General features: G+C 47.2%; 1 protein-coding gene across 1 annotated transcript in view; it reads left to right on the forward strand.

Moving 5' to 3' along the window:
- FTSH12 (FTSH protease 12) overlaps positions 1 to 20,180 on the forward strand; it is a 208,898-nt gene extending 188,718 nt beyond the window's left edge. The window contains exons 18-19 of the mRNA XM_086801201.1: positions 19,060 to 19,143; positions 19,546 to 20,180. Coding sequence (XP_086657327.1) covers positions 19,060 to 19,143; positions 19,546 to 19,626 — 165 coding nt within the window. The 3' untranslated portion in view covers positions 19,627 to 20,180. The remainder of the gene's footprint in view (positions 1 to 19,059; positions 19,144 to 19,545) is intronic.
- The last annotated feature ends 743 nt before the right edge of the window (positions 20,181 to 20,923 follow it).

Genomic DNA, 20,923 nt, shown 5'->3' on the forward strand with positions numbered 1-20,923 from the left:
TATCATACAATAGGAGGGGGAAAAAGCCAAACAGGTGGCCTGTAATGCCAGCGGGGGAGTCCCGCGTGTAGCATATAGAAGAGGCCATTGCGCCAAGTGGTGTGGAAGGCCTGGCGCCGCAAGATCACTGCATCCGAGTCGCCCCGGATGTCCGCGCAGGGTGTGGATCAGCTCCTGCCAAATCCCCCGAACGGTCTCTGCTGGTGGCTCCAGTCTCCCCTCAAAGGCCCTGAAACACCGGACTCTCCAGGTGAACCAGATGGTGAGGCTACTGAGGAGCTCCCATCGTAGATTCCTCTCCTGTGTCCAGACGACGGACGAGAAGTGAAGGAATAAGGCGAGGCTGGTCCCTAATGAATCTGATAGCCTGGCTGTCCTGCTCCATCTCGTATCCCAGAGCAGGCCCTGACGATGACGACCAAGCAGCGGCACGCCACGTATACATGCCCTCTGGAGAGAGGAGGACCAAAATGCGCACCATCCTCAGCCAAATCTGTTGCGCCTGTGGACAGTCCCATAGGCAGTGTCTCTGTGTGTCCAAAGGGTGGCCGCATTGGCCACAAGCCACCGGAAGACCACTGTAGACAAGCCAGGTGCCAACTGCAGAGCCCGTGTGGGCAACCAACCACTGAAAAGTCGAGATCCTGCGTGCCTGTCGACTAGCCCAGAGCCTGGTCCAGAAATCCTCCAGGAACTCTTGTGAGAGTCCCTACAGCCGCCAATGCTCCGCTGCGGCTGGAGAGACCATCCTCCTCGCAATCAGAATATGCCTCCCCAACCGAACAGTGTACTGGAAAAAGGTAATCTCTGTGGCCCCGGGGGACGCATAAGGATCATGCCACTCGTACTCGCCAGGGTCCCACTCGAGCCGGGCCAAAGGGCGCGCATCATATACCCAAATGCGCCAATCAGAGTCCACATCTGCAGGGTCTGGATCAATATGCCACTTCCGGGAAGCGGCGGCCACTACCCGTATCCTCTGAAAGATGCACTCTATAACCAAAGGCGACTCCGCCTCCACTCTCTGAAGTCTGCCCTCATCCTGGATCTCATACTATGGGAAGATAAGAAAAGATGGGGGACTAATGTGAAACGATGTGGAGTGATGAGAAAAGATGGAAATATTGTTGGAACTGTATTTGTATGTGAAATCTGTTTTTAAATGACTGTTTTATGTCAAGAATGCTAGGGAAGCATTTTGACCGTCTTGTGAATGAGGTCATGGAGACCTATCTGTCAAAGTCACCACCACCCTCCCAGCCAAGGATAGCCGAGCTGTACTCCAATACAAAAGCTTCTTCCGAATACTCAGAAGAAGCGGGGCGATCTGCTGCTCAGGAGACAAATCAAGTCCAATCTGGCATCCCAAATACAGCACTGCTGTGCCAGGAGGAATCCATCTAAAACCCGGGTCTGGGCTCCATGCCGGAGTGGGAGCGCTACTGATCCAAAAGGCCACTGTCTTGCGCCAATTGATCAATGCTCCCGAAGCTGTCCCAAAAACCTATAGCGACTGCTTTGCCCTCTGAAGATTGGCCTCCTGGCCATGCAAAAATAATCCCGTGTCATCAGCAAACTCAGAATCGAGCAGGTCCTCTCCTCGAACTGGGAGCTCGAGTCCTCTCAAACCAACCTCCTCTGCTGTCAGATACATACTCATGGCCTCAGCAAAGAAGAGAAAAAGAAAACAGCGCGAGAGGGCATCCCTAACGGATTGATCTGGTCAACTCAAAACTCGGCCCCCGTCCTCCTGCCATCAGCACCTGGCTACGGGCTGTGGAATATAGAGCCGCCACCCCTCGAATCCAGACTGGCTCAAAACCCAGGCAAAGCATAGTGCCCTCTAGGAAACCCCAATCGACTCTATCGTATGCCTTCTCAAAGTCGAGAAGCATAACGACTAGGTCCTCGCCGAGAAATCTAGCTCGGGCCGTCGCCTCCCAGAAGGTGAAAATGTTGTCAAGGATACTGCGCTTCTTCACGAATCCTGTCTGGGTAGCATGAATCAACTCCCCAAGGAAGGGCTAGATCCTCAAACTCAAGGCCTTGGCCAGGACCCTGTAGACAGTATTGAGGATCGTAATAGGTCTCCACTGCCGAATATCATCAGACACTCCTCCCCCTTGGGGATAAGAAAGATCAAGCCCTCTGAAAAGCTCTGTGGCATCACCCCAGTGTCCAAAACATACTGAAAGCCCGTGCGGAGACCTAGCCCCAAAATGTCCCAATAACGCATAAAAAAGGCTGGCGTCAAACCGTCCTCCCCAGGGCAACTATGGCGCGGAAGGACCCTCGAAGCCTCAACCAGCTCTGTTAGAAATAATGTCCTGACATTATTATGGGCAGTGGCCAATGTATTAGGACCGGCCGGGCACTTTTTACTCACTTTAAGTGAGGTTTTTTCCCCGCGCCCAATAAGGCGCCCAACTTACCGTTATGTGAAACGGGCACCAGTTAGGGTTATTATATGCCCTAAGTTTTGTAACAAACTTATCTTCATTATTTTGAGCTCCATCGTTTTGCTCCTTGCCTCCACACGTTTTGTTCTGTTTCTTCGTGTGCTCCACACCGTCTCTCACACTCACAATTGGTATCAGAGCAGGTTGTTGTTCCTGCTCCCGCCTTCCCTACTGCTGGTGAAGCACTTTCGTCGCGAAGAAACACCTCTATTGTGCTGGTCGCCTGCTTCTGGTGCTGAAAAACAGGTCGCCCTCCTTCTACAGATCTGGGCGACTGCTTTCTGTGTGTCTCGGGCACTGTTCTGGTGCAAAAAGCAGTGCTGGTCGTTTTTCTACAGGCCGTACAGCATCTGTGCAGCACGTGTGGCTGCTGGTTGCTGTTTTTCTGTTCGTACAGGTCTGTACGACGAGTTTTGCTGCTGTTTTCTGATAGTACAGCAGCCGTACAGCTGTCGTACAGCTCTATCTGCTGTTTTCTGTCCGTACAGTTCTGTACAGCACCTGCTGGTTGCTGTTTGCTGACCGTACAGCCTTCCGTACAGCATTGTACCGTCTTCTGCATCAGTTCGTACTCAGCAATCTGCAGCAGCAACTCGGGTGAGTCTACCTGCTGTATTTTGGAGCTTAACTGTGAATTTTGTCAGCAAATCAAGTTCGAAATTTGGGGCTTTTGCTGTTTTTGTGTTGCTGCACAATCTGTGACAGCTCCCACAGGTTTTTTGTGGGAATCAGAGAAATTTGAGCCACCAGAAATTTGGGGCTTTTGTTGCTGTGCTGTCTATCTGTGTGAAACAGACAGTCTCGAGCAATATTTGTGGACTCTTGTGCAGTCAGTCTCTTTTGCAGGTTACAGTTTGCTCTCATGGCACAGAACACTGCTGATGTGTTTGGGTTTTTAGCCCAGGAAGATAAGTTGGATGGAACCAACTATTCCCTGTGGAGCTTTATGCTCAGGAATCTGCTAGTTGCAAAGAATTTGTGGAATTATGTAAGTGGAGCTGAGGCAAGGCCTATGCATGTGGCCCCAGCTACCCCTCCACAACATGGCAGGCAGCAGGTTGTACTACCAGCTCCTCAGGCACCTACACAGGAACAAACTAGGTGGGATTCCAGGGATGCTAAGGCACTCTCTTTGATTGCACTTTCAGTTAAGAGGTCCATTATTCCGCATATCCGTTCATGCAGGACATCTCAGGCTGCATGGGATACTTTGGAGCACATGTATCAGGCTCGCAATGAGGCTAGAGTTGCCTTTTTGAAGCGGGAACTATCACACTTGTGCATGGATGAGGGTGATTCTATGCAGGATCATCTTACGAAGATTCAGGATTTGAGAGAACAGCTCTTGAATATTGATGAAATCATTTCTGATGCTAAGATGGTCACCACTACACTTAACTCTTTACCGAGCTCTTATTTGGGTTTTCATACATCTCTTCACTTGTCCATGAGGGGTAATCCAGTCCCTCTATCCTTTCAGGATTTGGTTGGACTTTTGCTGCTGCAGGAAGAGCAGACTCGGAAAAATGTCATGCAAAGAAGTGGTGAGCAAGCACTCTTTGCCAAGAACAAGGGCAAAGGAAAATCTGGTGCATATAAGCCTAAGTCAGAATCAGGACAGCCATCTAGTAAAGAGAAGGATGATGCACAGAAACCTAAAAAGAAGGGTAAGTGCCATTACTGCAAGAAAACAGGTCACTATATTCATGAATGTCCTAAGAGGATAGCCAAGGAAAAGAAGAAAGAGTCTGGTAATTCAGTTGAAGACTCTTCAGATGTGGATAACAAGAAAGATGATGCCACAGTCAATCTTGTGGAAGAGGATTGGTGCTTCTTTACTTGCAGCTATGATCCCTTAAATGAGGTTCATTCACTCAGTGTGAGTGAAAGTGGTGATGTATGGTTCTTTGACAGTGGTGCCTCAAGGCACATCACGTCCAGAAAGGATTTGTTTGGCAAGATGGTACCTTCTTCATGTGGCAGAAAGGTTACGTGTGCAAATAATGCTTCTTATCCAGTTCAGGGCACAGGGGATGTTATGCTTACAGCCATTAATGGCTCAGAATTTCTCCTTCAGGATGTATTGTATGTGCCTGGGATAAAGAAGAATCTTCTCTCAGTGTCTTCTTTTGCAAAGAGAGGGCTGGTTGTTTCCTTTGAGGATACTAAATGTATGGTCCGTGACAGGGAAAGTGACTTTGCTTTGGTTGCTACAGGGACCTTATGTCGCGGTTTGTACCGTCTTGATCCTTATGAGAGGCACAGTGCATGTGTTGTTTCTACCTTTACATCTGCTATGCAGGATGCAGAGTTGTGGCATGCCAGGTTTGGGCATGTAAATTATGGCAGTCTCATGGCACTTCAGAAGCTGAAAATGGTAGATGCCCTACCTAATTTAGAGACTCCTCCCAGACATGTGTGTGAGGGATGTATTTTGGGAAAGATGCATCGTCAGGCTTTCAAAAAGGATAGAGTTGTTAGAGCTGTCCGCAAATTGCAGCTCATTCACAGTGATGTATGTGGTCCAATGAGGACACAATCCTTGGGAGGTCATTGGTATTTTGTTACTTTTATTGATGACTTTTCCAGATATGCCTGGGTGTATGCTTTGAAGAACAAATCTGATGTCTTTATGCATTTCCGACATTATGTCAACATGGTTGAAAATGCAACAGGACAAAAAGTGCAGACTCTCAGAACTGACAGAGGGGGGGAATACTTATCTAAAGTATTTGATGCTTTTTGTTTAGAGAAGGGCATAGTACACCAGTGTACTACACCATATACACCTCAGCAGAATGGTGTGGCCGAACGAAAGAATAGGTCACTCATGGAGATGGCCAGGTGTATGCTGAAAGCAAAGGGATTGCCACATAAGTTTTGGGTGGAAGCTCTTATGTGTGCCACTCATGTGTTGAACAGGTGCCCTACAAAGGCACTCAGATCTGTTACACCCTATGAAGCTTGGTTTGATCGGAAACCTAGTGTTGATTATTTTCGTGTGTTTGGTTGCTTGGCTTATGCACATGTACCACAGGAGCTTCGTGGGAAGCTTGATGATAAAGCCATAAAGTGCATATTTGTTGGCTACAGCAGTCAAAGTAAAGGGTACCGTCTCTATAATCCTGTCACACGCAGGATTTTTGTGAGCAGAGATGTTGTTTTTGCAGAGAATTCAGCACAACCCATTGCTGGATTTAAATTTCAGCAACCTCAGGAGTCTTTTGATGTATTTGAAGGGTTGATACCCATTGGCATAGGAACCACAGCTGATATACCGGCTGAATTTCAGAATTTGCAGCCACCACCTCGTGTGTTTGATGCTTTAAATCAGCCCCAGGCTGAGCCTAACATACAGCAAGCAGAAGAGGATATTGTTGTACAAGAGAGGACAGCTTTGCAAGAAGCTAGAACCATTCCTCGTTGGGCTATACAGACTCTTCAAGAGAGTAGACTTGCTGCTCCATTACCAGGTAGGACACGTAGGAGTACACGTGAGGCTGAAAGCTCTCATTTTTCAGAGTCAGCTTGGGTGAGTTCTATTATGGATGAAGAGGAACCTGAGAGTTTTGAAGATGCAAGTGAAAATCAGCATTGGATGCAAGCCATGCAAGCTGAATTGGATTCTATTGTTAAGAATCATACATGGGATTTGGTGGATTTGCCTCCTGGCAAGAAGGCAATTGGTACAAAGTGGGTTTATAAGGTTAAACGCAAACCAGATGGTACCATTGACAGGTACAAAGCAAGGCTGGTTGCTAAGGGCTATGCTCAGAAAAAGGGCATAGATTATGAAGAAACTTTTGCCCCCACTTCTCGGATGACCACCATCCGTGTTGTTGCTATGGCTGCACATTATGGCTGGTTTGTACATCAGTTGGATATAAAAACAGCCTTTTTGAATGGTGATCTTGAGGAAGAGGTTTATGTGATACAACCTCTTGGTTTTGCTATGTCTGGTCAAGAGCACAAGGTGTGCAAGTTGAGGAAAGCTTTGTATGGCTTAAAACAAGCACCGCGTGCCTGGTATGCAAAGATTGATGCATTTTTGACTAGCCAGGGGTTCACCAACAGTCCAACTGAAAGCACCCTCTACATCAAGAAAGATGGGGGGGATATTTTGATAATCATTCTTTATGTAGATGATATGTTGCTCACAGGTACTGATGCGGATAAAATTTCAGATTTTAAGTCCGAACTCAAATCTGCTTTTGAGATGTCAGATATGGGTATGTTGCACTATTACTTGGGCATACAGTTCATACAAAGTGAGAAGGGTATCTTTATGTTACAGTCGAAGTATGTACAGAGACTGTTGGAAAGATTCAAATTTCAAGATTGTAAGCCTATTTCCACTCCTATGGAACCAGGGCTGAAACTTACAGTACATGATGGCAGTGAATCTTTTGATGCTATTCTCTATTGTCAGGCTGTTGGGTGCCTGATTTACTTGTGCAACACAAGACCGGATATTCAGTATGCAGTATCCCAGGTGAGCAGATATATGCACAGCCCACGGATGCTTCATTGGCAAGCTGTAAAGCGTGTGTTTCGTTACTTGCAAGGCACCAAGTCTTATGGCTTGATGTTTCCCAGGGGGGGTGACTTGCATTTACATGCATACAGTGATTCAGATTGGGCTGGTGACTTCGACACAAGGCAGTCTACCAGTGGTAATTGTTTCTTTTTGGGACACTCATGCATTTCATGGTTGAGCAAGAAACAATCTACAGTAGCTACCTCGTCTTGTGAGGCTGAGTACAGGGCAGCTTTCACGACGACAGTGGAATGTGTTTGGCTACGCAGACTCTTGGCAGATCTTCATCCTTTATTGGAGGAGCCTACTCCGATTCTCACTGACAGTCAGAGTGCTATTGCAGTAGCACGGAATCCTGTGTTTCATGCACGAACGAAACACATAGAGATACATTATCATTATGTCAGAGAAAGACTTCATGCAGGGGAGATCAGCATGATCTATTGTCCAACACATGACAATGTCGCAGACATTTTCACCAAAGCTTTACCTCGAGAAAAGTTTGAAGCTTTCCGCAAAGCTTTAGGCTTACTTCCTTTTGGTGATTGACATCATGCCTTGTACCCACATTGGCACTGCAGGGGGGTGTTAGAAATAATGTCCTGACATTATTATGGGCAGTGGCCAATGTATTAGGACCGGCCGGGCACTTTTTACTCACTTTAAGTGAGGTTTTTTCCCCGCGCCCAATAAGGCGCCCAACTTACCGTTATGTGAAACGGGCACCAGTTAGGGTTATTATATGCCCTAAGTTTTGTAACAAACTTATCTTCATTATTTTGAGCTCCATCGTTTTGCTCCTTGCCTCCACACGTTTTGTTCTGTTTCTTCGTGTGCTCCACACCGTCTCTCACACTCACAAGCTCATCCTCTGAAAGAGGCTCACCCAGAACTGTGCGCATACGATCTGTGACCCTCCTCTGTACATGGGCCCACACAGTCTGTCTGCAAGCATCACGTGCCTCCGTAGAGCTGACTCCGCTGAGAGCAGGTCTCTATAGAACTCAGTGGCAATGGCTCTAATCTCCCCGGGCTCAGTGGCTAACAAGGCGTCCTGTCTTTTGAGCTGTTGTACACCTACTCGAGCATGGCGGGGTTTGGTAATCTCAAAGAACTCCCAGTCATTCTATCACCAAGCTACGTCCACTGTGAGGCCTGGCGATGATAGTAGAACTCATGTCTCTGCTCCTCTGCCTCTCTAACCTCCTGGCGTGCCTGGCTCAGCTGGGACGCTACCCACTCACTTGTAGGTTGTTGCTCCTGAAGGTGTTGGAGCGAAGCAAGGCTACGCCTCAAACGATGCTCCCGCTCTCGTGTCTCTCCCAACCGTGTCAAGGCTACAGCGTGCAAAAAAGAGCTGAGCTCAATGAGTCCCTGGGCACACTGGCATGCTGCATCCACGTCAGAGCTCTGGCTATCATGCCATATCCTCTCAATGTCATCAGAAAGACTGGAATCTGTGAGTATCCTCTCTGGGATCCTCAACTGCAAGCTGGTCTCCCTAGTCCCCTCCTCGAGTGTCAAAATAACTGGCGCATGGTCGGAAAAAGAAGTTTTAGCGAAAATGCCAACGGGGAGCCCCCACACTCCGCGAACCTGTCGCCCACATAGAAGCGATCAATCCGTGATAGATTAGTCCCTCCCTGCCAGCGATCCGACCGAGAGAAACTAAGATTGTCCTGAGAGTGAGAGAAAGCCTCATGCTGCCATGCATCAGTAATCCGCAGTGTCATGCAGAATTGCTCCGAAGCTGCAAGCTCCGTGCCGTGCACAGTAACATGACTGCCTCCCATCCTATCTGCTGGGTCCTCAAGCATGTTGAAGTCTCCTCCAACACACCAACGTGCGGCCTCGGGCAATGCATCTGTAACAAGGGTCCAGAACTCTGCTTTGGCACTAGCATAGTTAGGCGCATAGACATTGAGCACGCCAAAGAGCTCATCATATATCCTCAGAATAACATACTATGCTCTACCCGGCACAATGACCCCACGATCCACAATGGCCTGCCGCCATGCATCTGCAATGACCATACATACTCCTCCCTGCCCACCCAAGGGGCCAAACCCTGCAGAACAAAATGTGTCCCATCTGCCAGGCATCATGGAACCATATCTCCGAATCATGCTCTCACTCAAATGGTGCTCCTGCATCATCAGAATATCAATATTGCCCCCAACCAGGCATCTCTGAAGCTCCTGCCTCAAGCATCCACGATAGCGTACATAGTGTGCGCCGCCAAGGCCCTGTACATTCCATGAGATGATCCTCATGGATGACTTGCTGAGGTGGAGGCTGTCTGAGCCATACGGCGGGCCTTCGCAAGCGGCTTGGATGGAGAATACTCCCCATCCGAGCGGCTACGAATCTGCCCACCCGGTGTGCTGCAAGAATCTTGGATCAGGCGCCATTGGCTGTCCCATGGCGACTGCCTCCCGCTCAGAGAGAGTGTATACATACATATCCAGGGTCGCATGCTAGGTCCGCCACTATGTGAACCACTAAGTGGCGAACCCCGGAGGCATCCGCACTCCCGGAATCAAAGAAGTGAGCCAGCTCCGAGAGTCGGCCTATCACGTCTGTCACCTCTTGATCGCTCACATGGTGAGAAAACTCAACTGCCTGAGTGTTCAGAATGCTAAGAGCGAGATCCAGAGTCCACTCCCGGTCACTAGTGCCGCAAAGAGGGAAGGAGAAGGCCACCGCTGAATCAAGTGCCTCCTCCCCTCGGGCCGGAGGAATCACCACATGCACTCTGATGGGTGCTGGCTCATGGGGGCCCTCCGCTCCAAAAAGCCGTGTGAAGGAGTAGTCAAAAGCCTCCGAGCGCTGTCGAGCGTCGAGCCTACTCAGCCGACTGCGGATAGAAGATATCTGTGAAGCCGGAATCGGCATGGTAGGTCTCCTCTGCGGAGCTCGAGCAAGGTCGGTGCTCAATGCCCCCCGGACAGCAGGTGAGCGCCAGGGTACTGCCAGGGCCTCCCGGGGAGCTGAGGCGAGCGGAGGGGGAGGGGGGGGGGAGAAGGGGGTGGGGAAGGAGCCGCTGACAAAACCGGAGTGGGAACGGGAGGAGGCGAAGGCGGAAGCGAGGCGGGAGGGTGGGGGTGGGGGCGAAGGAGGGGGTGCTGGCATCTCCAGATCCTCAGGCTGCGCTGGGGTCTCCTCATGGAGGGGAGCAAAACTGTTCCTCACTGGAACCTAGTGATACTGAGACTGTGACTGCTGCTGCATCGGCCTCTGGGCCTGCTGCTCTGGCTGTCTCCCTCTACGACGCCCTTGTCCAAGCTACCAATCTGAGGTCTCCGTGGGCTGAGCAGGTGTCCCGGAGGCTGCCTGCCGAGCCGCATCTGTGGGCGGGCCATCGCGGGCATGCTGTTGCCGTGGTGAAGGTCGGGGTCTCCTGCGAGGGCAGGCCTTGGCCAGGTGACCGACCTGCCTGCATATAAAGCACTGGTTCGGGAGCCCCGAGAACTCCACTCTCTAATCAATCCATCCCCCCCTATCCTAGGTAGCTGAATGACCTTCGGAAGGGAGGAGATGTCAGGAACCAAAACCCTGACTGAAGGCAGGCCAGCTGCTCTAGCCACCACTGAAGCTGCTGTGGGGCCAGTCTCAAGCACCGAGCCCACCAATGCCCCTATCCTAGAAAGGAGCGGAAGGTACTTGCGGCGGAGTCCAGGGAAGCAAACTGTGACATGAAAAAGGCGCTCTCCCTGCTCGGCCACTGTTGGGTCAAAGCCATGCTGCCAAGGTCTGAAGAAGGCCCGAGTGCCCTTGATGTCCAGGGGACTCATGGCTAGGACCTGGGCCGCGCTCTGGGCTGTCTCGAACTCGATCTGGTAGTGTCCGCGGCCCAGTAGCTGAACGTCCAGGATCTTGTCCACATCTGCGAGAAGGCGGGCCTGGAGAAGATCCTGGATCTCCCCTCTGCTGGGGCGAGTGCCGACTATACGGCAGATGGTGGAATGTGCCTAGAGGCGTTCCACCTCTGCGGCGAGGCTCGCTTCCTCTTTCGGCGAAAGAGAAAGCCTGATGGGGGTATCCTCAGGGGCGGGCGAGGGGGCTGCGGAAGAGTCCCTCTGAGGTGAGGCAGGAGGAGCCTCCATCAGTGTCTGAAGCTTTGTCGAAGGTGAAGCGGAAACGAAAAACCGTGCAGGAACCGAGCTGCACAAACGGCGGAGTGAGGAACGGCGGAGGAGAGGGAGAACAAAGGGGGGCGAAAAGAAAAAGAGGGGAGGGGCTTACAGATACAGGCGGCAAGGGCAGGGGGAGGCGAAAGAGAGACGGAGTAGGGGGGGGGCTGCTGGCGTGAATAAAGAGAGCAGTGGAGGGGGGGGTTGGCGCGAACGAGCAAAGGTGGGGGGGGGGGGCGCGAAAGAACACAGGCCCGGGGGGGGGGGGGGGAGATGAGTACTGGCGGGGGGCACAGGTGGCAGAGAGCAAATGCAGGGGGGCGCTAAAGCGCAGAGGCGGGGGAGAAGCGAGGGCAGATAGGAGGCGAGGAAGGGGTGAGCGTACAGGCTACAGCGCGAGCAAGGGGGGGGGGAGCGGAAGCTTCTGGTATGCCAAGTTTCTCATCCAAACTTTCTGAACTTGACGACTCATAACCTGTAATGCCAATTCCTTCAACCTTCTTTTTCCCTTTATCCACAGCACTACTCCCAGTGCTCACACTCTCATGTCTCAAGCGTCTTGACCATGGACGTATAGTGCTACTCTCAAACTCTGCTGGCCCAGACATAGAAATAGAACTTGCTTGTGGCAAGTTCATATGCACATCAGCATCAACAGAATCAATGACCCTCATCCTTTGCCTTGTAGCAACTAGCAAGTTCATCAAACACCACATCTCGTGAGATAACCACTTGCCTAGTTTGTGGATTTTAACATTTATATTTCTTGCGATCCTGTGCATACCCAACAAAAATGCACTTTTCTGCCTTCTTCTCTCATCCGGCACATGCACATAAGCTATGCTACCAAACACTTTGAGGTGTCCAATGTCTGGCCTAAAACCTGTAAGATGCATCTTTGGCATACTTCCTTGTATGGCTGTTGTGGGTGTCTTATTAAGTACATACACCGCTATGGCACATGCTTCCGTCCAATAATAGTCTGGCATGCTCTTTTCATTGAGCATTGTCCTAGCCACATCACAAATGACTATTTTTCCTCTCAGCAACACCATTTTGCTGAGGTGTGTACCTACAAGTTAGCTGCCTTCTTATGCCATGCTTTCTCAAGAAATTCTCAAAAGCATGTGAGGTGTATTCACCATCTCCATCTGTCCTCAAACATTTTATCCAAGAGCCATATTTCTTCTTTGCAAAAGCTTTGAAGTCTATAAACTTTCCCATCACTTCACTTTTCTCTCTGAGAAAGTAAATCCAAGTCATTCTACTGAAGTCATCAATGAATGTCACATAATACAAGCTGCCCCTTTAATGGATGGGTTTTGAGCAAGCAGGACTCCATACATCACTATGAACTATCTAAAGTGGCATGTTACTCATGTTGCCTTCTTTAGGAAATGGCAACCTTGCTTGCTTTCCAAACTAGCAAGCATCACAGACATGCATATTCCCATCATACTTGAATCTAGGCAGCCCACTAACAATGCCTCTTGCCTGCATGTTCTTTAACCTTTGTATGTTCACATGTCCAATCCTTTTATGCCACATGTCAATGTCTTGTACCACATTTCGGCTTTTAGAGAACATGGCTGATTTCAACTCAGGAATCCCAGCATCCAACTTAAATAACTTGTCTTCTTTCTTGCCTTTGGCAATGACTCTTACATCCATTTTTGAAATCCTCAACGAAGCAACCATGCTCATTAAAATGAACCTGTAAACCTTGCTTAACCATTTGACCAACTAACTTTTTGTAATAGAAGGCACATACAAGACATCTGCCATAGACTTTGTTTCACCATTGTGCATCACCAATGGTACACTTCCAACATAAGTGATAGCATGTTGGAAATCATCACCTGTTTCCACATAGCCTTTCACATCCATTGGCTTCATATGTTCAAACCATTCGCCATGATAAGTCATATGGTTTGATGCTCCAGAGTCCATATACCAAGTGTCATCATTGTCACCATTTGTCATCATAGATCCCACGACATGTTTCATGACAAACAAGTGATTTGCACTGCCATCATTACTGCTTGATGCAAAATTTTCACCATTTGCATAATTTTCACCATGTTGTGCATAATGTCCACCATGTTGTGCTCTACCCCCTCTCAAATCATTTTGTTTGCGGTAACAATCACGTACCATATGACCAAGCTTTCCACAGCAATGGCATTCCACATTTTGCATAGATGCTTGTTGGCCTTGCCAACGTCCTCTTCCACGAGAATTACCTTTGCCTCTCTGAGGTGTATATCCACGACCACCTCTAGCACCATATGCAGGTTGAAAATTCTGTTGTGGTGACCTATCCGGCCATCCACGACCATTACCACGACCTCGTGATGCAAATCTCCCCTGGCCTCTAAATCCCCTTTGTGAATAGAAAGCCTGATTCTTGTCATTATCATCATGGCTAGTAGGATACAGCATGAAAAGAGTCACTAAGTTTGATTTCCTCAACAAGCAAGAGTGAAACCAACTCATCAAAATGTAGTAAACTTGTACTCCGAACAGAGATAGATGTATCAAAAGACTTGTACTCCTTGCTAAGACCACGCAAGGTAATGTCTACCAAATCATCATCAGGCATGGGGGCATTGATAGTTGCCAATGCATCTGCATACTTCTTTATCTCTTGTACAAAATCATGAATACTCCTTCCTTTCCGCTTCACATTATGAATTTGTTGTCTCAACTGAGACGTATCCCATGCATCCTTGGGATTCTCAACATCATGTATATGTATGAGTATAGCATCCGAGATACATATAGACAAGTAATGCAAAACTTTGTATGCTCTCTTTGACCGTTGCTTATGAGCTACAACTTGTTGTTGTGTAGGTTGTCGGGGTAGTTCCGGCTCTAGCTCCGCACCTGTAACAAGATTCCAAAAACCTTTTCCTTTCAGAAAGCTTTTAATCCTGTACTTCCATGCTTGGAAGTTCTTTCTATCCAACTTCTCATCCACAATCTGTACTGGGTTGTCTTACATATTTGCTCAATGCAAATGCACCTTCCGCACTCGTCCAATTCTGTAAATGAGCGTTCCTCAGCTCAACCACATACTAATAAGTGTTCCAGACACTCCAAAGTACTCAATGAACTTCACTGTTGATGTAGAAAATCACTCTAATTGCATTCAAATTGAACTGGTATACGTAGTCCAAAGTATCCTGTTTTGGCGTGCTTTCCAAGGCTTCAAATTGCAATGTAGTGATTCAATCAAGTGTGGATAACTTGCATTGACACTTAAACAAGCTCAATGTTGCATATTAACACCAACCAAGGTGCGTACATACCAAAAATATGAAATCCCCTTCTTTGTTTTGAGAAAAACCAGTAAAACCAGTAGAAAAAGTGCTCTAATTTCTTCAATTCTTGTCCAAATTGGAAGACTAGGCATTCATTAGCTTAGCAATGATGTCTACTAACTCCATGTAAAAGGAATTAGACCAATTGTAAAAGTTGAGAGTAATTAGCCAATTAATGATCCTCTGTTTCTTTAATCACTGTATACAGCCTGTTTAATCAGCTCATAATCAGCTCTAAAATGCATAATTGCTCCAACCAATCACATAGCAACCTTCTCATATGTGTGTACTACAAAATTGCTAAGCAAACTTTGAAGTTAATCAAGCACCAAGTCTGAATTTGGCCTCCACTTTGCAATGTAATGTATTTTCTGCTCTGTTTCTGGCCTTCATGTTGCGCCGCCTGCTGTAGGAGGGATCTGGGTGGTTTGTTGTGGCTATTGATTGCATGTGTAGGTTCCCAACACTCCTAGGCATGCACCCAAGCTACCAATGTAATGATTTTTGCAAAAGACCGGCTCCAATTTCATCAACAATGGGTCTCTTTTCTCTGTTTTTGTGAGGGCTTTAAAACAGTGAATTTTCAATCACTCAAATGCATCAAACTTGCTTCAAATTCATTGTAGGGCTTGCACATGAGTTGCCAATACATTTCCATTTGCCAGATACATGATTCTTTGTCAGATTTGCATCCATTTGCCTCATACGTTCACTACACTCAAGCTTCAATGGAGAGCTTGCAAAACATAATTTTTCTTTACTTTGGGCAACTCAAATCTGATGTTGTTTGCACCTGCAATCCGCTCAAGGATGTTTAGTATTCCTTACCCGGTAGGCCAAGCTCTCAGATTTGGTGAAAATCGGTGTGCTCCAAGCTTCACAGCTCCAATGGCAAGCTCCACAGCTTCTTCTTCCTCTTCTCTCACTCACTTATAAATCCTAATAGAGAGCACCAGGCTCTGATACCATGATGAAAAACAGGTAGAGGGAGAGGAGACACACCTACAGAAGCAAACCCTAATGTGTTAAGGAAACCCTAACCAAAGAGGGAAGCACATCCCATCTCACACAATGCATAAAGCCATAATCCATAATCTACAGCACACTACTTGTGTTGTGTCCACACACAGCTAACCCTAGCTAATGTCCACACACTATGACCAGCTGGACGCGGTCATTTATGTCTCACACATGTTACTACCTAACATGCCAGCACATAGTGCAACTGGCACAAGCTGACATCGAGCTTGAATCTCAACAGCCCCTCTCAAGCTCATGATGTATTGCCATAGATGAAGATGTAGATGAGCTTGGGCTATCAAAGCTCTCAACAGTTTTGAGAGGCATCTTGCTGGCTTTGACACCCTAGGTGCTGTTTGAGCATGGTGTCACCATGGCAAATCCCTCCCCCCCCCCCCCCCCCCCCCCCCCCCAATATCATAGTAAGATGGGTATCTGTCGTGCATACCCTACATATCCCCGCCTCATGAGGGGTGTGGTCTGCTCTACCAGACTCCATCCGTAGACAATGGGATGATACCCGCAGCTAACCAATGGGAATCGGTATGGCATGTGGCTTGTGCCTCTTAAGATTACCAGAGCTCACAATAAATCTGTTCTTTGAAACATGTAAAAAAATTCTGTGTAGAAATGGAGTTTTGTACCCCCATGTGCGGCTCGTGTAAAGCCGTGACAGATCAAGGCAGAAAAGGCAGTTGATCTGCCTGCCAGTAGAGATCAGGAAATGGTGAATCAAGGCTGTACACGAAGGGGGAGGCTTTCCATCTGAAGGTAATGTCTGTCAAGCCAGCTAACCACGTGTGAATACCAAGACCACCTCTACCCCTCTCGGGTAAGCTGCATGGGGGAATGGAGAGCCAAGCATGGGAGAGGATCTGGCAGCCAGCGTATATACATGCTGTATGTAAGTGATGGTCTGAAAGCGTGCATCTATGACAAGAGTGGGATGTTCCGAACTCAGGTAAGATGATCTTATGCGGTGCCGACGGCTTACTCCGGATCTCATGTCACCTGCAGTCTCTCTGTACTCTGTGAAATATCCACTCTGAGATTTGGTCCTCAAAAGGGGCAGTGTGTATCCCTGCAGGGTGTACCAAAGTGTTGAACAACCAACACTTGGTGCAACACTCGTGGTAGTGGGCCTGTAAACAGTCTATCTAGGAATGCTAGGGGTGCGTATCCTCTCGTGAGGTTGACCGTGAGATCTCTCTTGGCACAAGAAAACTGCAATGCGCCTAGATGTCTTTGTAACCTCTCTGCAGAATCGGAAATCAGGACTATGTCATCTGCATATAGCAAGATGGGCACCACCGTCTGAGAGAAAGCGACGCAGACAGAGGGGACATGCCTTGGAGAGGTGGCGAGCAGCTGCATAGCACATAGAGCAGCTTCGAGCAGGCTGGAGCATGCGTTTGGGTCAGTTGCAGGGACCAAGAACCAAGCGTACGGGTTAAGGCAGCCATTTATTTTTTTAATATTTTGAACTTTTGTGCTGTTTTCCTACCCATATGGAAGCCTTCATGAACTGTCTCGTACACGTACAGAATGCAACCTTGAGGGGCTGTCTTAAAAACCTGAAAAGGAAGTGGCGAAGAGCCTTGGGAAAGGGCATAACATAGTAAAGGAAAAGAAGGGAAAAAATGGAAGGGGGCTGGAGAGGACAAACAGCAGGGATGGGTTTGTGAGCCAAGGGACTGAAGATGCTAAAGAGCTGAATGGATGGTGAAGGCTACAAAACTACCAGGTGGGGCTCAAAAACTTATAATGGGCACTGAAGAAGTGCTCAAGCTATGCATTAGGAGGGGGCTGCTCACCTCAACTGCAGGGGGGTACAAGAAGCAGCACACAACAGCTTTAAGGCAGCGGGATCATGCTGCATCACACCGGGGATGACAATAAGGGAACAACTGAGATGGAGAATGGCTGGGGGGTACCATTTGAGGACTAAAGGGGAAGCAAGGCAGCAAACAAAGAAGTGTAGTGGATGTGAACTTACAGCGGGTGGGCAGCAGGCACATGGGTTTTTGGAGGATGGGGACCGTGCAGCAGTCGAGGGTTTTCCAGGTGGCAATTTCGTGTGTTAGTCGTCTTCTTTAAGATTCTCCAGTGAGATTTTTTAGTTGGTAGCAGAGCTACCCTTCGAGAACTGTTATTATCCTTCGTGGATCTCTCTCTGATGTGTGGAGTGTAAGCGTGGGACCTTTGCAAGAATACCTTAGTGAGCTTTTAATTTGTGAAAGCTATTCCATGAAACAGAGGACCCAAATGAAAAAGTCAACTACACTTTGTTTACCTCCATGTGGGTGTCAAGTAGGTTCCACTAAATGCAGCTGTCCAGTCATTCCGATAAAGATTCATAAACCTCAGCTGACTAAGGTATTTCTGTCTGCCGGATGCAAGGCTGATACATTACTTTATCATCTTTGGAAAATCAGTGCATCCACCTTGAGATCCAGCAAGCTCTCTTGTTGGATTTCCAAGTGGATGCATTGATTTTCCAAAGATGATAAGGCCATGTGATGATGATGTCAGCCATGGCCTTGTCATCTTTGTATTATGAAGGAAAAGAAGAGAAAAAACTGAAAAGGCGCGGGAGAGAAGGACAAACAGCAGGGAAGGGTCTGTGAGCCAAGGGGCTGAAGATGCCAAAGAACTGAATGATGGATGAAGGCTACAAAACCACCAGATGGGGCCCACAAGCTGGGAATGGGCACTGAAAAATTGCTCAAGCTATGCGTTAGGAGGGGGCTGCTCACCTCAGCTGCACAGGGGTGCAAGCAGCAGCACCCGACACCCTCAGGGCAGTGGGATCATGCTGTCGTCACACCAGAGATGGGAAGAAGGGAGCAGCTGAGATGGAGAATGGCTGAGGGGGTAGCATGTGAGGGCTTTCAGCACATCACAGGGGAGGAGTAAAGGGCAAACAAAGAAGGGTAGTGGACGTGAACTTGCAACAGGTGGGCAGAAGGCACAAGGGTTCGGGGGGGATGGGGACCATACACCAGTCAAGGGTTTTCCAGTTCACGTTTTGATGTGTTATTCTTTTTCTTTGAGATTTTTTAGTTGGTAGCAGAGCTATGCTTTTTTGCTTTGTGAAAGCTCTTCCATGAAGCAGAGGACTCAGTAAAATAGTCAACAACACTTTGTTTACCTCCAGGTGGGTGGCAAGCAGGGTCCACTAAACGCAGCTCTCTACACATCCCAATCATTCATAAGCCTTGGCTGACTGAGGCATTCCTGTCTGCTGGATGTATGGATGATATCATCGTCACATAACCTTACCATCTTTGAAAAATCAATGCATCCACTTGGAAATTGAACAATTGAGCTTGTTTCTCTGATATTCTTGCATTTTTAAGTTCCCCAACAACGGCACAATTTCTCCTGGCAAGAAAATTGAGAAGGGGGACGGGGAGGAGGCTTCTCTTGTTTTTATTTCTTCAGGGAGTTTTTTTTGTTGAGTGCTTTATCTTTCTCATGACAATGGGTCTGCGTTTTATTGCATTATTTTCATGGCCATGCAGCACGTCTCCTTGTTGTATTATTCTAAATATCCCAAACTTGGATTGTTTTTACCACCTTAACAGGAGATTGCAGACTTAATTAACTCAATGAATCCTATAATGCTTCCGGATTATTTGGAGGCAAGAAACCTGGAGACAGATCCTGTGGTAAATTCTCTCTTTAATATTCATATAGTTCATAACTGAAGCAGTAATATCTGTTAGTCCTTGGTAAATTTTGTAGTTAAAGTAATGTATTTTTATTATGAATAGGCCATTATAATGATCAAAGTTAAACCCTTAACACGGTGCACATCGCCACCCCCCCTCATCCCCGCTCCCTTCTTCCGTCTCCCTTCTTACCCCACTCTCCAAAAAAGGAAAACAAAGAAAAGAAGAAAAACATTGCAAACAAGGCATCTCATGTTTGAATATATGCTGTTTTTGATGTTTAACACAAGAGAACCTTGTATAATGGGAGGATAATCTCATATGATGGAAAGAGCTTTTCTTGCAAGTGGGATGCTGTATATGATTGTGATTGGTGTGTTAAACATTGTATTTTTTCAGAAACAGTCAGATGATGATGACAACAGTGTTGGGCGCTATGAAGAATTGGATATATGGCAAGCTCCACTGCACTCATGCTAAGAGGCACCAGATTACCTAGGTCATCAGTCATGTTTGTCTCTGGGGGCTTGGGATTATTTTTATCGTCATTGAATTGTCTCGTAGAGATCTCTCGAAGGTTTATCATCTTCTCAGTACTTGCACCTCTGCTCCAGTAAGCTTCCCAAACCTTTACCTGGGTGCACCAAATGCTTGCTGAATGGAGTGTTGATCAAGCATTGCCATTATGGATGGCAACCCTTTTTGGTAGTGAGACGGTAGAAAGGTACCATGACCGAGAATGACAATGGGAAAGCCATATTGTATTGAAAGGAGGCTGAGAGCATAGACACACTGATTAAAAGAGCACAAAAAAGTCACTGAACATGAAGTTCACAGTTTTGTCAAGGGAGTAGCTTGAAGGTTGCATGAGGGTGGAACGCTTTTTAAGGACACTACTTATCACATTCAAACCAAAATAAGATCAGTTTTCATATGTTGTCACCTGAGAAATATGTAATCAAATGTACAACAATGATGCTTTTTTTCAGATAATGTACCCCAAAAGCAATCAGGAGCAGACTGTAGTGTCTCAACATGGTTTTTTTTATTGTGTGTGCTTGTGTGTGTGTGTGTACAAAGGGGTTTGACATAAAGAGGATGTCTAAACCCTAGAACTTAAAAACAGTAGTAAAAAAGTTCTATGCAATTTCAACTGGTTTTACCAAAAAAAAAAAAGTGTGTGTGTAAGTGGGGGTGTGAATGCATGTAGGTAATAGGGGGTCGGGTCCAAGGGCTCCTGAGAAATCACGATGAACGTTGATTGTTTCTTAAACTTTCATATGATCAAACATATGACACGTAACTCTTTTTCGTTCTTTGTTGTATATATATATATATATATATATATTCATTGCCTGTATCAAAACTCATCAGTGTAGCAACCACGGCAGCTGACAGAAAACACTCACTTTTAAGTGGAAAGAAGCCCGACTTTTAACCCATCTTAATTGGTCGAGGGAAAACACATTTGACTGCTAGGTTTTTCTAGCATTAGTGTAGTGGTGTTTCGATGGTAGAATTCATACTGAAGATATATATGAGACACTGATAAATTATGCCTTCCAGATGTACCAAACATCACATGGTTCTGTAAATTTTGGTAAGTTTTATTTTATTTTATTTTTGCCCCCACATTTTGCACTGCAAGCTGAAGAAAAGGCTAGCCGCTCTATTCATTTTTTAGCATGAAAAGCGAAAGGGTGCATAGTTGACAAATACTCGTTGGATTGATTCTAAATAAACCAAAATGCAGCCCATCCATCCCATGATAACAATG

The sequence above is a fragment of the Cibotium barometz genome, chromosome 8 (genome assembly GCF_041138505.1).
Source record: "Cibotium barometz isolate CiBa-2024 chromosome 8, ASM4113850v1, whole genome shotgun sequence".
Classification (NCBI taxonomy): Eukaryota; Viridiplantae; Streptophyta; class Polypodiopsida; order Cyatheales; family Cibotiaceae; genus Cibotium; species Cibotium barometz.